Raw genomic sequence first — 14973 nt, forward strand, 5'->3', positions numbered from 1 at the left:
GTGCTCATTTTATTTAAAACCCGTTCCTTGAAATTCAGACAACATAACCTACACTTTTCTAAGACAAAAATATTGCTTCTACAATACACTGTGGTGTCCCGATTTGAAAAATTAAATTTCGCGTCAAACAAAAACTAACAGGTAATCACCCATGGGTATGGGGGTTCACAGAAGGTCGCCCTAGATTTTAAAAGGGTCTCTTGACCCACTTCTTGTTTTGGTGCTGTGAGTGTAAGCACACGATTCTCATGATAATGTCGTCTTGGTGCACACTTCGCTGTGAGAGGAATGTCTGAGAATAAATGCTCAAAACTCAGTTGTAGAAAAATTTTGTTTAACATATATGAAAATTGTCGAGTTAACTGTGAAGATTTTAAATTAAACGGGACGCTACAAATTGGCCTGAAACAGATCCACTTTGAGAGAAATTAATATCATTGCCGACTGAAGGGTTTTCTTACAGCTTGAATTTGAACTAATTTTGATCTAATCATTAACTTGAATTAGTGTGAATTATTTGTTTGAAATTTTTTATAGAATGTGATAACTAAATTTTGCTTGTTTCCTGCCTTGTATCATATTCATGGCGCTATCGTCAAAATTCAGAAGATTTTTAACTTTAATCGAAATAGTGACGGATCCCCACCCAAATGTAGAATTTCTTTCTGATTGTCATTGTTCAAGTGAATGTTTGTCTGCAATACCAGATTTTCACTGTCAACCGCCGAAAACGACAAATGTTAGACTTATGTACTAAAAAGTCAAACATTTAGTAACAACCAAGAGACGGAACAAATTTTCCTCCGGGATTACTTACATAAATGGTCATAATAAATTAAATAACTTGAAAATTTACGTTTGTAATGAAACAATAATTAATAATACTGTAGTGTCCCGATTCAAGTTAAATTTAGCGCCAGAAAGAACGACATTTTTTGTAATGTAGAGTTGTGTTTGAGACTTGTACGTTTCATTATATTTAACCGGAGGGCAAATCTGCATATTAAAACAAAAAGGCAAAATGTAAGCCCGCCCACCCGCCCTATCTTAATTGTGATTATTTTTTCTATTCGCCCGTGAACCAAGGGGGCAGAGCTTAACTGCAAAATACTTATTTCTTTACAAGAGTTTGAGTATCGTGTTGTTCAAAGATTACATGTATATTAAGAAAAAAAAAAGGCGAAATATATACCCCGCCCACCAACCCCATCTCCATTGTGATGATTTTTTTATTCTTAGAAATTTGAAACACGTTTAAAATGGTAAATTTCTGTAAGGAAATATGCATTTTGCGATTAGGCTCCGCCCCTAGATTTGTCAATTAATGAAAACTTCATTACTATTTAGCTTAGGGCAGCTAATGGGTGGAGCTTAATCTTTGGCTTTAATTTTTTCTTGTTACTACGTTTATATCGTACTTTATTAAGCCGCTTACGTATAAGCCGCTTAACTGAAGTAAGCCAGTTTTTACTCTTTGCTGTTTATATCGGTAGATACTGCCATAACTTCATGTATATTTACTATTAAGTTTGTAAGTAGTGTCATGCGCTTTTGTCTCCATCATTTCAAGAGACAAGAAAAATTGGTAATCCTGAGGAAATTCACCATAGGATTAACGGTTATTTAGATCGACTAAATTCTTTAGATAAAATGGTTGCAGTTGCTGTTCCCACTGACGTTGCTTTTAGAGCTGAAAATTGTAATTTATAAACTCCGTTGTCAAAAAGGCAAAACGAAGCTCCGCCCACCCACCCTATTTCAATTGTGATGATTTTTTTCATTCGTCGTGAGATCGACGGGCGGAGCTTAATTGCAAGATCGATATTTGTCTACAAGAATTCACCATTTTAAACTTGTTTTAGGTTTCTAAGTTTTAAAAAATCATCACAATTGAGATAGGGCGGGTGGGCGGGCTTACATGTTGTCTTTTTGTTATGAAAAAATGGCTATGTATATTAAGAAAAACAAGGCAAAATATAAGCCCCGCCCACCCACCCGATCTCAATTCTGATGATTTTTTTATTCGTCGTGAGCCAAGGGGACGGAACTTAACTGCAAAATCCTGATTTCTCTACCAGATATTAAAAACATGTTTTGAGTATCGTGTTCAAAGAATACTATGTATATTAAGAAAATAATAAAGCCAAAGATTAGACCCCACCCATATCCATCGCAAGCTCAATTGTGATGAATTTTTCATTCGTCGTCAGATCGGAGGGCGGGGCTTAATTGCAAAATCCATGTTTGTCTATAAGAATTTACGTGTTTTAAGTTTCTAAGAATTAAAAAAATCGTCACAATTGAGATGGGGTGGGTGGGTGGGGCATATATTTTGGCTTTTTTTCTTAATATACATAGTATTCTGTGAACAACACGATACTCAAAAACATGTTTGTGCTTTCTTGTAAAGAAATAAATATTTTGCAGTTAAGCTCCGCCCCCTTGGTTAACGGCGAATAAGAAAAATCATTACAATAGAGATAGGGTGGGTGGGCGGGATTACATTTTGTGTTTTTGTTTGAATATGTGTAGATTTTGTTTCACAACATAGAACTTAACACATGTTTAAAATGGAAAATTTGTATAAGGAAATATCGATTTGCAATTAGTCCCCGCCTCATAATTGCAAAATTCATATTTCCTTGCAAAACCATTTCAACCATGTTTTAAGTTTCTTGTTATGAAAAAATGGCTATATATATTAAGAAAAACAAGGCAAAATAGAAGCCCCGCCCACCCACCCTATCTCAATTCCGATGGGAGGGGTGGAGCTTAATTGCAAAATCGATATTTGTCTATACAAATTTACTATTTTAAACATATTTTTAGTTTCTTGTTGTGAAAAGATGACTACACATATTAAGATAAAACGGCAAAATATAGTATTCTTTGAATAACACAATATTCTAAATTTCTTCTAGAGAAATACAAAGGATTTTGCAATTAAATTCCGCTCCTTTGGTTCTCGACGATTAAAAAATAACAATTGAGATAGGGGGTGGGCGGGGCTTATATTTTGCTCTTTTTCATAATACACGTAGTCATCTTTTCAGAACAAGAAACTTACAACATGTTTAAAATGGTAAATTCTTGTAGACAAATATGGAACTGGATTGTAGATATGACGATTTGTGGTTCTTTGGAAAAAATTATTTCAGCCCACAATTTATGCTGGCACAAATTGCCAACTATTTTGAAAATGTGTGAAGTGTTATCAAATTATTCCAAGTGAGAATATTCTATGTACTACACTCATGATACAAGTAAATATGGTATGGACATACGCAGGTTTGCTGACGTCACCTGGCTGTATTCAGGCGGGAAATTGAAATATTTACCGAGCCCAACTAAAGTCACTAGATCTACTATTACTTTTAGAAAGTACGGCAAACTGCCTGTGGTCGGAATTCGACAGAGAGGAACCTAACCTATGTCTTAAACAAAGATAGCGCGAGGCTAGTAATTTTCGCTATCTGTCAACGAAAGGTTGATGTGTTTACGATTTGAGGTTACGACAGACTGTACTAGAATTATTGAGTTAACGGACCGGAAAGAACACTATTCCAGTCCCAAAGTAACTCCAGCCCTATTCAACGAGAAAGTGTCACCGGTAACCAGCAAACAGTCGTGGAAGACGTGTTACCACCAAGGCAATTGACGGCCAAATGACAGTAACAGGATCGCCATACTGGAAGCAAAAAATACCTGCTGTAGAAAAGACGGAGCATAACAAGGACACAGATATTTTCTTATTATTTGCTATCATCAGTTTGGTAACAATAAACAATAACCCTCATAACCACAAAAACTCATAACTGCCTCATAACCCTTAAAATTGATATTTGACATCAGATGTCAACACAGAAGTGGAAGGTCATTCATTCCACATGACGTCAGATAACGTTGCGCAGAAGAAGACGAGTTTTGGTTCATGGGATGTCCATACCATATTTACTTGTATCATGTACTACACTGATATTAAATACCAGGGGGTAGCAAGTTAAATTAGCGACCTTGAACCATAACAATAGTTGTTGTTCGCATTCAGAGAGGGCAGTCAATATAAATTGTGATAGAAATCTATTTTGTAATAAAATGAAATAAATATTTTAAAAGCAAGATTGTTAAATTTTATATATTGATTGTGTATTCTTGTACATTAAGCGTTTATTATTATTATTTTCTTAATAATCAAAGCCTTTTTGATTAGATGAGAAATAGTGAAACAGTTATTTTTAATTTGCGCTATTGGCAGCCATGTTGCACGCTCTTTTAAATTTGAATTACATTGTTGCAAAAAAAAAACAGTATTTTAGTTTGGCTTTTCGATTTGTTAATTGTGTGCTATAAAGCTGCCGTTTTCACTGGTCTTGAGAAATTTTGTTTTAATAATTCAAAAATGGAGAAGGTAAGCGTTAAAATTAGTTTTAAGCATATATTTAACATGGAAAATGAAACATTTATAGGGTTCTTATCAATACCGAAAAAAATGTGCAGTTACTGGTTGTGGAAAGTGTTTTCAGACAGATCCTACAGTAAAATACTTTACATTTCCAAGGAATAAAGAACTTTTTAAGAAGTTTTTAAGATAGAATAATCGAGAAAACTATGAATTAATTTGATTTTCTATAATAATAGTAGAATATTTTGACACCTTTTTTTTGTGCTCTTTTATGTACTTTTTAGATACATCTGTCTTACGACTGTTATTTTTATTTAATAAATTGTTTTGAACCTAGGCTTTGTTTTTTTATTGCTATGTCAAGAAGAAAATACTTTAGTTTTAGTACTTTACTATAATTTTTTACAGCTGTTTAATGCAGCAGTAGTGAAAACAAAATAAAATTTAAGAACAAAAATGGGCAGATGTTTTAAATCTGCGCGCTCTTAATATTAGTTCCAATTCGCAACGTCAGTTGGCGTGGAGTCTCGATATTTTACACTGAGTTGCGTCTCTTGTTTATCCCCTACTCCCTTTGTGACCAGCATATATCTGTGACCACGCTGTAGTTTGTTACTGACTTTTTTATATGACAGCTGACACTTGCCCCAGCGATTCGAAACACTGCCGACATTACCAACCACACACCACAAATCAGTGCATAAATCATCTGTAACTAAAATTTATCAAGTGTGAGGTTAGTTATGTGATATAAATAATTTTTTTTCTCATTATTTGCTATGGCATATCGTCTCATTAGCACCAGTAAAAAGTTAGAAAAATTGCTATTTAGAAACCTCAAACAATGCAACGTTAGTGTAAGCAAAGTATGATGAAATTTTTACCTAACCTATGCAACCTCTTGTCATGCTTAAATTTCTAGAATAATTCAACATTTAAAGCCGTATTAAACCAATGGAGACTCTTCTGCGAGAAACCGCCTAAAGGTTTTGAGAAATATTTTGAGCCGGGATCCAAACAGAAAGCAAAAGATGCAAAAACAGAACCTCCGAAGGAGGCTAAAGAGAGCAAAGAAACCAAAGGAAAAGAAGCGAAGGAGGAGCAGCCTAAGCCGCCCCCGAAGACAAGCCAATCTGGTAGCTCCAAACCCTACGACCAGTGGTCCTTCGGGCTATTTGGAGGCACCGGGAGCAGGTAAGTTATCATTTATGTGAAGGTTATGACATAACTAATGATAAAAAGTAGGGGTAGTGGAGGGAAGCCCTTTGGGGACGGCGACAGAGACAAGTGGTACATTTTGGGAGCAGGAGCGGCCATCGCATTTCTTGCCACTATAACATTATGGGAGATGGGCTATAAAGAAATCGGTTGGAAAGAATTCGTACATAGCTATTTGTCAAGAGGTATTGTAGAAAAATTAGAAGTTGTTAATAAAAAATGGGTTAGAGTGAGACTTCTCCCCGGAAATACCGTGGATGGTGCTGTATGTGATAAATTATGGTTTTGTGACTTTGACTAATTTTAAATTTTTAGAATTTTGTTTGGTTTAATATTGGTAGTGTTGATTCATTTGAACGTAATTTAGAAAATGCACAAATAGAAATGAATGTTGAGCCTCCTAATTTTGTACCCGTTATCTACAAGACTGAAGTTGAGGCTGCTAGTTTATCGGGTATTTTACCGACGCTGCTTGTAATTGGATTCCTTATTTACATGATGAGACGATCTGCCGAGATGATGGGTGGAGGAAAGAGGCGCCGTGGAGGTGGCCTTTTTGGAGGTGTAATGGAAAGCACAGCCAAACTTATAAATTCTAATGAAATTGGAGTGAGGTTCAAGTATGTTTTTTTTTATTGAATTTTTGATTGTTACTTAAATTGTTACCTCATATTCATGCTTTTTGTGTTAAATATTGTCTGAATTTAATAGGGATGTGGCTGGATGTGAAGAAGCTAAAATTGAAATTATGGAGTTTGTAAATTTTTTGAAAAACCCTCAACAGTATATTGATCTTGGGGCAAAAATTCCGAAGGGAGCGATGTTGACAGGTAGGTGCTTTAAAATAATATTTTGAAATTTATTTAAAATATTCCATCTCACTTTGAATAATTATTAATTAATTAAAACAGGTGAGAAAAGTAGTAAAGTGTAATCTGTCTATCTTAAATTGGTTTCTAAATTACGACTACGATTTTTTAGTGCAAATAAAAACAATATTGTGTCTCACACTCCAAAATTTCCATTAGAACAAAAAAAAAAAAATTACAACATATCTCCTGCAATTCTGATCATCAGATTATGAATAAATAAATAATAATTTCTTGGGAATATTTCTAGTCCATTTTGTCTCAAATTTAATTTTTTAGTACCATGAAAACACTTAGAAAATGTCACAATTTTAATTATATAAGAATATTACGTATCCTGATTCTCATGCTACTAAGAATGACGAAATTTTTGTATTTTAGTTTACCTATTTTACGTTAAGCGAATGCGCGTCAGACACTCCTGAAAAAGAAAAGAAAATTAAAATATTTGAGTTGTTGAAAAATCAACCTAGCGTTCCTATTGGTTAACAAACATGTGTCGAATAGGGTTTTAGTTTTTTATGCGATTTTCACTTGATCTTTGCACCTGTTGGGCAGTTATATAATAGTTTAGTGTACTAAAATTAGCATTAGTACACCTTTTTTGTAGCAAAGCGTTGCTGCACAGTAACATTTTGAGTAACACTGACAGTATGCAAGTAAAACGGAGTTGTTTTTTTTATAGGATACCTTTGGAAATATCTAATGTTTTTTTATTCTTTAATTATTATTTGCTTTGATTTTTAAGCGAAATTAACACGAAACCACATTTTATGTAATTTATAGGTATCGCTAAATTATCGTGTAAATGTTTATGCTGTTGGCACACATCAAATATTTGCTTCAAAATAGACTGCTGCAACACTAAATTTTGATTTATGAAGCTTAATTAATTATTTTACATGACATTTTAATCTTTATCTGCTTTGTGAATAAAGTTATAACATTTAAATGGAAATAACTAAACAGATTGTGTACAGTTCGCAGAAGAAGAAAATACTGATATTCACGATTTTATGCTACAGATAATCTCCTAACATTATCGCCTAAAACATAAAAATCGAATTTAACGTCCTCAAAAAAATTATGGTTAAGTATATCTTTCATTAATGTAATTCGTGTTTATCTATCGGAAATTTTATGATGAAATTATTATTTTGCGATTATTCGGCTCTGTTTTTACTTCCTGAGCGTAAATTAAGTATTGTAATAATGTCCATCCGACAAATCCTTGCTTTTTTCGACGTTTTATGACCTCTAGAATACGAAAAAGTAGGTTTCCCGTTTCTGTATGTTTGCTTGTCTGTCTGTCTGTCTTCTGTCGTCTGTGTCAATTATTTTAGACAGATAATCTTCGCAATTACCGGATCGATTGTTGTCAAATTTTACAGAAATCTTAGAAATATTGTGCAGTTGGTAAAACGCTAACGAAAAATTGTCTAATCATCTCCACAATTTACAATAGCAAATTTTATTTAAATTTTATAAAATAAAGATACTCTTGTACTTGTGGTTTATTAATCTGTTTTGAGTTTTTACCTTAGATTCCACATTTTTTGAAAAAAAAAAAAAACAAACAAAATGGAATAACATTTTACAATTTTACTTACTTACATAACATGCTCCTTTATACTTTAAGAGTTCAGACATATTTTTATTTTAACTTGTAGAGTTTATCATTAAAGAACAAAATTTGAAAAGTTAAGTTTAAGTTTTATACACGAGCGAAGTTCTGTCGAAATAAATTTCGACCAATTTTTCAAACAGAGAATAGAGTTTATGCAATCAAGCTGTACTATCCACAGAAACTGTCTGTTTTGAATTTCCGAGCGTAATTTAAGCAAGTATTCTAATAGAATAGCCATCTGGCAAATAGCTACTTTCATGTTTTCTCAACGTTTCATGACCCCTATACCATATAGGTCTCCCATTTCTGGATGTCTGTTTGGCGTCTATCTGTGTCGATTTCTACATTTTTAAAAGACAATTGCCCCCCCCCCCAACCCCGAGAAGGTTTCACATTAAAAAAAAGACATTTGACACCACCAGGTTTTACGTGAAGATTTTTTCGACAGAACTTCCCTCTTCTCGATTTTTTGCTTGAATTTTCAATTCTTCAATTTTTTGAGTTTTCAAGTTTAAAATTTTCAATTTTTCAACTTTTGACTTTTTCAATTATTATGTTTTTAAATTTTTCGGTTTTTTTATTATCGTCATTTTTTCACTTATTCGATTTTTCAGTGTTTCGATTTAATTTTTTTTTTTTCAATTTCAATTTTTTCAGTTTCTCGTTTCCTCAATTTTTCGATTTGCAATTTTTCAATTTTTATTTTTTTTTTGTTTTTTTTCATTTTTAAGATGATAATAATAACAAGTTTATTGGTGTTTTACACAAAGAGTGCATACACAAATCGGGTACCTATCGATTTGTTGCAATAAACAAAAGAATGCATGAAAAGAAAAACAATACATGAAAAAATACATTACAATATGGGACTCTTCGAGTTTTGATTTTTAAGTTTTTCAGCTTTTGGATGTTTCAGTTTTCAGATTTTGCGGTTTTTCAATTTGCAATTTTTCGAGTTTTCAATTTTTAATTTATAACTTTTTGGAATTTTCAGTTTTTCGTTTCTTCAATTTTTCGATCTGTAATTTGTCAATTTTTATTTTTTTTGTTAATACTTGCCTGATAAGTCTGATTTTGGCAAATCACATACCCTCTAAGAAGATAGAGGGCGGGTGGGCGGGCCTAGTACATGCTAAGATAAAACTAATTTTGGCAAATCACATACCCTGTAAGAAAATGTAGGGTGGGTGGGCGGGGCTAGTACTTGCCAAGATAAGATTGAATAAGCGCAATCACTGGAATGAAGAGGGGGTCGCTGGGCGGGGCTACTCCTTGCTTATGAGATTCTTCAGAAAACCTAAACTCACATATTCTTAAAAAAAGACATTTGACGCTCCCTAGAAGGTTTTACATTTTTAAAAAAGACAGTTGGGACTCCCGAGAAGGTTTCACATTAAAAAAAAGTACATTTTGCGCCCCCGAGAAGGTTTTACATTTTTGAAAAAGACAGTTGGGACCCCCGAGAAGATTTCACATTAAAAAAAAAGACATTTTGTGCTCCCGAGAAGGTTTTACATTTTTAAAAAAGATAGTTGGGACCCCTGAGAAGGTTTCAGATTCTTAAAAAAATACATTTGTGGCCCCAGAGAAGGTTTTACATTTTAAAAAAAGACCGTTGGGACTCCCGAGAAGGTTTTACATTTTTAAAAAAGACAGTTGGGATCCCCGAGAAGATTTCACATAAAAAAGGCATTTGGGGCCCCTTAGAAGGTTTTACATTTTTAAAAAAGACAGTTGGGACTCCCGAGAAGGTTTCACAAAAAAAAGTACATTTTGCGCCCCCGAGAAGGTTTTACATTTTTGAAAAAGACAGTTGGGACCCCCGAGAAGATTTCAAATTTTTTTAAATAGCATTTATTATGCAAAATTTTTAGGTGACATCATCAAATTGTTAATGGGAGAAATTTTGGTTAGCATTATTAATAAAATCGACATAAACGACAGACAGACGAATACGGGAGACTGACTTTTTCATACTCTAGAAGTCATGAAATGTTGAGAAAACATAAAAGGAGCCTAGGAAGTAAAAAAAAAATTGGTGCTTTTTTGTTGGACATAGTGAGAAATACATTATTCTAGTCAGTGTTCACTTTATTTTGATTTAAATTGCATTTAAAAAGGCCGTAACATAAAAAAAAAAATCTGCAGTGGTAGCATTACTTCCAGTTGAATAATTGGCAACCCTTGTACAAAAGTTAAAAAATGCTAACTGAATTTAAATGAAGGATACAATAAAAATAACCTCAATTATTTTTATCAAAATAACTAGATTTAGTGTACAGTCTTACAAAAATTATCTGAAAGCTAGTACAATCAAGAAAATTGTAAAAAAATAAGCTGACACTTCACAATTTTAGTGAATAAACTTTGTGTTCGGACCACTCTGCTTGTGGTTCATGAATCCGCCTTGAATTTTTATCCTAGGCATCCAAATTTTCCCACAAAAATTCCAAATTATTGAACAACATTTTATATCAGTTTTAGCTAGAAATGTTATTTTTATCGAATTTTATGAGTTCTGAATTATATTTCGACTTGTTTTGACGATTCTGATCATGACGCACTTGCGATATGCAGAATCGATGTTTTTGCGAAAAGCAGACGATTGGGTATATTTTCCAGATTATGGCGTTTGTAGATACAAGAAATTCGTCAAAAAACTCCAGAAATGTTACTTTACAAGCTTTTTCTTCTGTTTTGTAATAAAAATGCTCAGTATATTAACAAAAAAAAAGCATTATATAAGCCCCGCCCACCCGCCCCATCTCAATCTTGATGAGTTTTTTCTCCGTCGTAAGTCATGGGGCGGAGCTTAATTGCAACATCCTTGTTTACCTACGACAAATTGCTATGTGAAATGTGTTCTTGAGTAATCGTGTTGTTTAAAGCAAATTATATGTATTAAGTAAAAAAGAAAGTCAAAAGATAAGCCCCACCCATCCGTCTCGATCTCAATCTGGCTTTAATTTTTAATATACATAGTATTTTTTGAACAACATGATGCGCAAAAGCATGTCTTACATGGAAATTTCTAGTAGAGAAATAAGGATTTTAAAATTAAGCTCCGCCCTCTTGGATCACGACGAGTAAAAAAATCATCACAATTGAGGCAGGGTGGGTGGGCGGGGCTCATATTTTGCCTTTTTTTCCTTAGTATACATAATCATCTTTTTGCAACAAAAATTTAAAATAGATGACTACGTATATTAAGAAAAAAGGAATTATATAAGCCCCGCCCACCCTCCCTGTCTCAATCGTGGTGATTTTTTTTACCTGTCGTAAGTCGTGTGGCGGAGCTTAAATGCAAAATCGTTGTTTTCCTAAGATAAGCCCCACCCATCATCACAGATGAAATAGGGTGGGTGGGTGGGGCTACCATGTTGGGTTTTTTTTTTCTAAATATACGTAGTCATTTTTTCGCCACAAAAACTTAAAACATGCCTATGTATATTATGAAAAAAAGGCATTTTCTATATATAAAGTTTGTAATATTTTAGAATTGTTTTATGAAGGACTCCACATAATAAAATTTAATTGAATTGTATTAAGTATATGTGGTAAATTGGGAGTAAATTCTAATGGACTTCTCTCTAATTTATTTTAGGCCCCCCCGGTACCGGAAAAACCCTCCTCGCCAAGGCAACAGCCGGCGAAGCCAACGTACCCTTCATCACAGTCTCCGGTTCGGAATTTCTTGAGATGTTCGTCGGCGTGGGTCCCTCCAGAGTCCGCGATCTCTTCTCAATGGCCCGAAAACATGCACCTTGCATTCTCTTTATCGACGAAATCGATGCGGTTGGACGTAAAAGAGGGGGGCGGAGTTTCGGCGGTCATTCCGAGCAGGAGAACACCCTGAATCAGCTTTTGGTGGAGATGGACGGCTTTAACACCACCACTAATGTTGTAGTGTTGGCGGCCACTAATAGAGTGGACATTTTAGATAAAGCTTTACTCAGACCGGGACGATTCGATAGACAAATATTCGTCCCGGCACCTGATATTAAAGGACGTGCCAGTATTTTTAAAGTACATTTGGGGCCTTTGAAGACGCAGTTGGACAAGAACGACCTGGCTAGGAAGATGGCCGCTCTTACTCCTGGATTCACAGGTAGGAGAATGTTTGATTTATCCTGTTTTGGAGTAATTTACGTTTTTTCCTGCAGGTGCTGACATAGCAAATGTTTGCAACGAAGCGGCTCTGATAGCAGCCCGCGATTTGAACGATTCAATAAACATGAAAAACTTCGAGCAAGCCATCGAGCGAGTGGTCGCCGGTATGGAGAAGAAAACGAACGTGTTGTCGCCAGAAGAGAAGAAAACGGTGGCGTACCATGAAGCCGGACACGCAGTAGCCGGGTGGTTCCTCCAATACGCCGATCCTTTACTCAAAGTTTCTATAATCCCACGTGGTAAAGGCCTGGGCTACGCCCAATACTTACCCAAAGACCAGTATTTGTACACTAAGGAGCAACTTTTCGACCGAATGTGCATGACCTTAGGTGGGCGTGTTTCAGAAGAACTTTTCTTTAAGAGAATTACGACGGGCGCTCAGGATGACCTTAAGAAGGTCACGCAGAGTGCGTACGCGCAGGTGGTACACTACGGTATGAACGACAAAGTCGGGAATGTGAGTTTCGATATGCCCAGAGAGGGAGAAATGATGCTGGAGAAGCCTTACTCAGAGAGCACAGCTCAGATGATCGACGTTGAAGTGAGAAATCTTATAACGAAAGCTCATGTAAGAACGACACAGTTGTTGACTGAGCATAAAGACAAAGTTGCGAAGGTTGCCGAGAGGTTGTTGAAGAAGGAGATCATCAGTAGGGAGGATATGATAGAGTTGTTGGGGAAGAGGCCGTTCCCGGAGAAGTCCACGTATGAAGAGTTCGTCGAAGGGACGGGATCTATCGAAGAGGACACGTCGTTACCTGAAGGGTTGAAGGAGTGGAATAAGGAGAGGACAACGGAGGAACAACCTCAGAAGTCGCCCGTGTAATTTTTTCTGTGGTAGTTGATCGATTTTAATTGACCGATTAAGGACTTTTTTCGAAGTTAATCCCAGTTGCTGATGGAAGTATAATATTAATAAATATATTTAATACGGTCGAATTTTTGTTTTATTGCTGGTGTGCATTTGGACCTGTTGAATCTTGGTAGTAATGTTTCAATTCAACAGGTGTAGATAACCGTATTTTTAATCAATGTAGTGCTGCGGGGGTTGTCCAGAAAAAGTGGGGGTGGTGTCATTACGGTCCTGTACAGGTAAGTCGCAAGAGTATCGTAGCTTGAAAACCAAGTAGGTAGAATTCAAAAGGGTTCTACGTTTAAAATTAGTTTAAATGCCATAATTGAAATGCATATTTTAAAATCTCCAGTGAGAAGTTATGAAGAGGAAGTAGGTAATGTAATGACCAAAGTACAACATCCAGAGCTTTTACATACATCGTTGCTCCTGAACAAGTGAATTTCGGCCACGTGTTTTAAACGAATATTTTCCATAATTGTTAAATTGTCTTAAAACCATCAACATTTAAAAATCTTAACGGAACTATGAATTTACAAACAAAATAAAACAAAAATTAGAATTGTTTATAGTTAAAACATGTCAGTTTTAAAAATCATTAATTGACTGATATTACACCGATTACACTCGTTGAAGGAGGACTGTGGCGTCGAATGCAATTAATTTTGTTTAAACAAATGCACTTTTATCAATTACAAACAATATTCTGCATACCAAAAAATTGACGAAAGTCAAATATCTCATTTTTCATTTCGTACATATCATTTCTCATTTCGCGCATTTCATGTTTCATTTCGAACATCTCATATTTCATTTCGCACATCTGAATTTCATTGCGTACAACTCATATTTCGTTCCGTACAACTTATATTTCATTGCGCACATCTTGAATTTTATTTCACATATTTTAAATTTCAATTCGCACACCTCATTTTTAATTTTACACATCTCATTCTTCATTTCGTACATATTGAATTTCATTTCACACATGTCATATTTTATTCCGCACAGCTCGTGTTTCATTTCGGACATCTCATATTTCAATTCCCACACCTTAAATTTCATTTTGCAGATCTTGAATTTTATTCCGCAGATTCCATTTTCGATTTCGCGCATTTGGCATATTTTCAATTTCGTTTGGCACATCTCGTATTTAATTTCGCATATATTGAATTTCATTTCAGACATCTCATATTTCATTTCGCACAACTCATTTTTCATTTCGTACATCTCATGTTTCATGTTTGAATTTCGTTTCTCATATGTCATTTCATTTCCCACATCTTGAATTTCGATTCGCACATCTCATTTTTCATGTTGCACACCTCATTTTTCATTTTGCGTATCTCATATTTTATTTTGCACAGCTTATATTTCATTTTGCACATCTTATTTTTCACACATGTCATATTTCATTTCGCACATCTCATATTTCATTTTGGACATCTCATATATCTTTCCACATACCTCAGATTTCATCTCTCCCGTCTTGAATTTCATTCCGCACATCTCATATTTCATTTCGCACATTTTGAATTTCGTTTTGCACATCTCATATTTCATTTCGCGCAACTCATTTTCCATTTAATCTCATTTCTCATTTCACACATCTCATATTTCATTTTGCACATCTTATATTTCAATTCCTATATCTTGAATTTCATTTCGCACATCTCATTTTTCATTTTGCACATCTCATATTTCATTTCAACATGTCATATTTAATTTCGTTGAGCTCATATTTCAATTTACACATATTGAATTTCACTTCACACGTGCAAATTTCATTTCGGATATCTCATATTTTATTCCGCACATCTCATTTTTCATTTTG

At 34.6% G+C, this 14973-nt stretch overlaps 1 protein-coding gene across 2 annotated transcripts; it reads left to right on the forward strand.

Annotated features, from left to right (window-relative positions):
- Positions 1-5051: 5051 nt before the first annotated feature.
- Positions 5052-13225, forward strand: LOC135127935 (AFG3-like protein 2). Of its 2 annotated transcripts, none has more exons than XM_064054647.1 (7): positions 5052-5268; positions 5325-5596; positions 5645-5885; positions 5936-6240; positions 6332-6450; positions 11721-12224; positions 12280-13225. In XM_064054647.1, the coding sequence occupies exons 1-7, from the start codon at positions 5182-5184 to the stop codon at positions 13110-13112; spliced, it is 2361 nt and encodes a 786-aa protein (XP_063910717.1). In that variant the 5' UTR covers positions 5052-5181; the 3' UTR covers positions 13113-13225. The 2 variants fall into 2 exon arrangements, with proteins under 2 accessions (XP_063910717.1, XP_063910718.1); XM_064054648.1 differs by having other exon boundaries at positions 5053-5268; positions 5648-5885.
- The last annotated feature ends 1748 nt before the right edge of the window (positions 13226-14973 follow it).

This window comes from Zophobas morio, unplaced genomic scaffold (genome assembly GCF_036711695.1).
Source record: "Zophobas morio isolate AGI-343-1 ecotype UQ-CSIRO unplaced genomic scaffold, CSIRO_AGI_Zmor_V1 ptg000012l, whole genome shotgun sequence".
Lineage (NCBI taxonomy): Eukaryota > Metazoa > Arthropoda > Insecta > Coleoptera > Tenebrionidae > Zophobas > Zophobas morio.

What these genes read in the sequence shown, in the direction of transcription:
- LOC135127935 (XM_064054647.1), top strand. Translation starts at nt 5,182, where the DNA reads ATGGCATATCGTCTCATTAGCACCAGTAAAAAGTTAGAAAAATTGCTA. An exon ending in GAAATTGGAGTGAGGTTCAA is followed by an intron (nt 6,241 to 6,331) that starts GTATGTTTTTTT and finishes TGAATTTAATAG; the next exon opens with GGATGTGGCTGGATGTGAAG. An exon ending in TCTTACTCCTGGATTCACAG is followed by an intron (nt 12,225 to 12,279) that starts GTAGGAGAATGT and finishes TTTTTCCTGCAG; the next exon opens with GTGCTGACATAGCAAATGTT.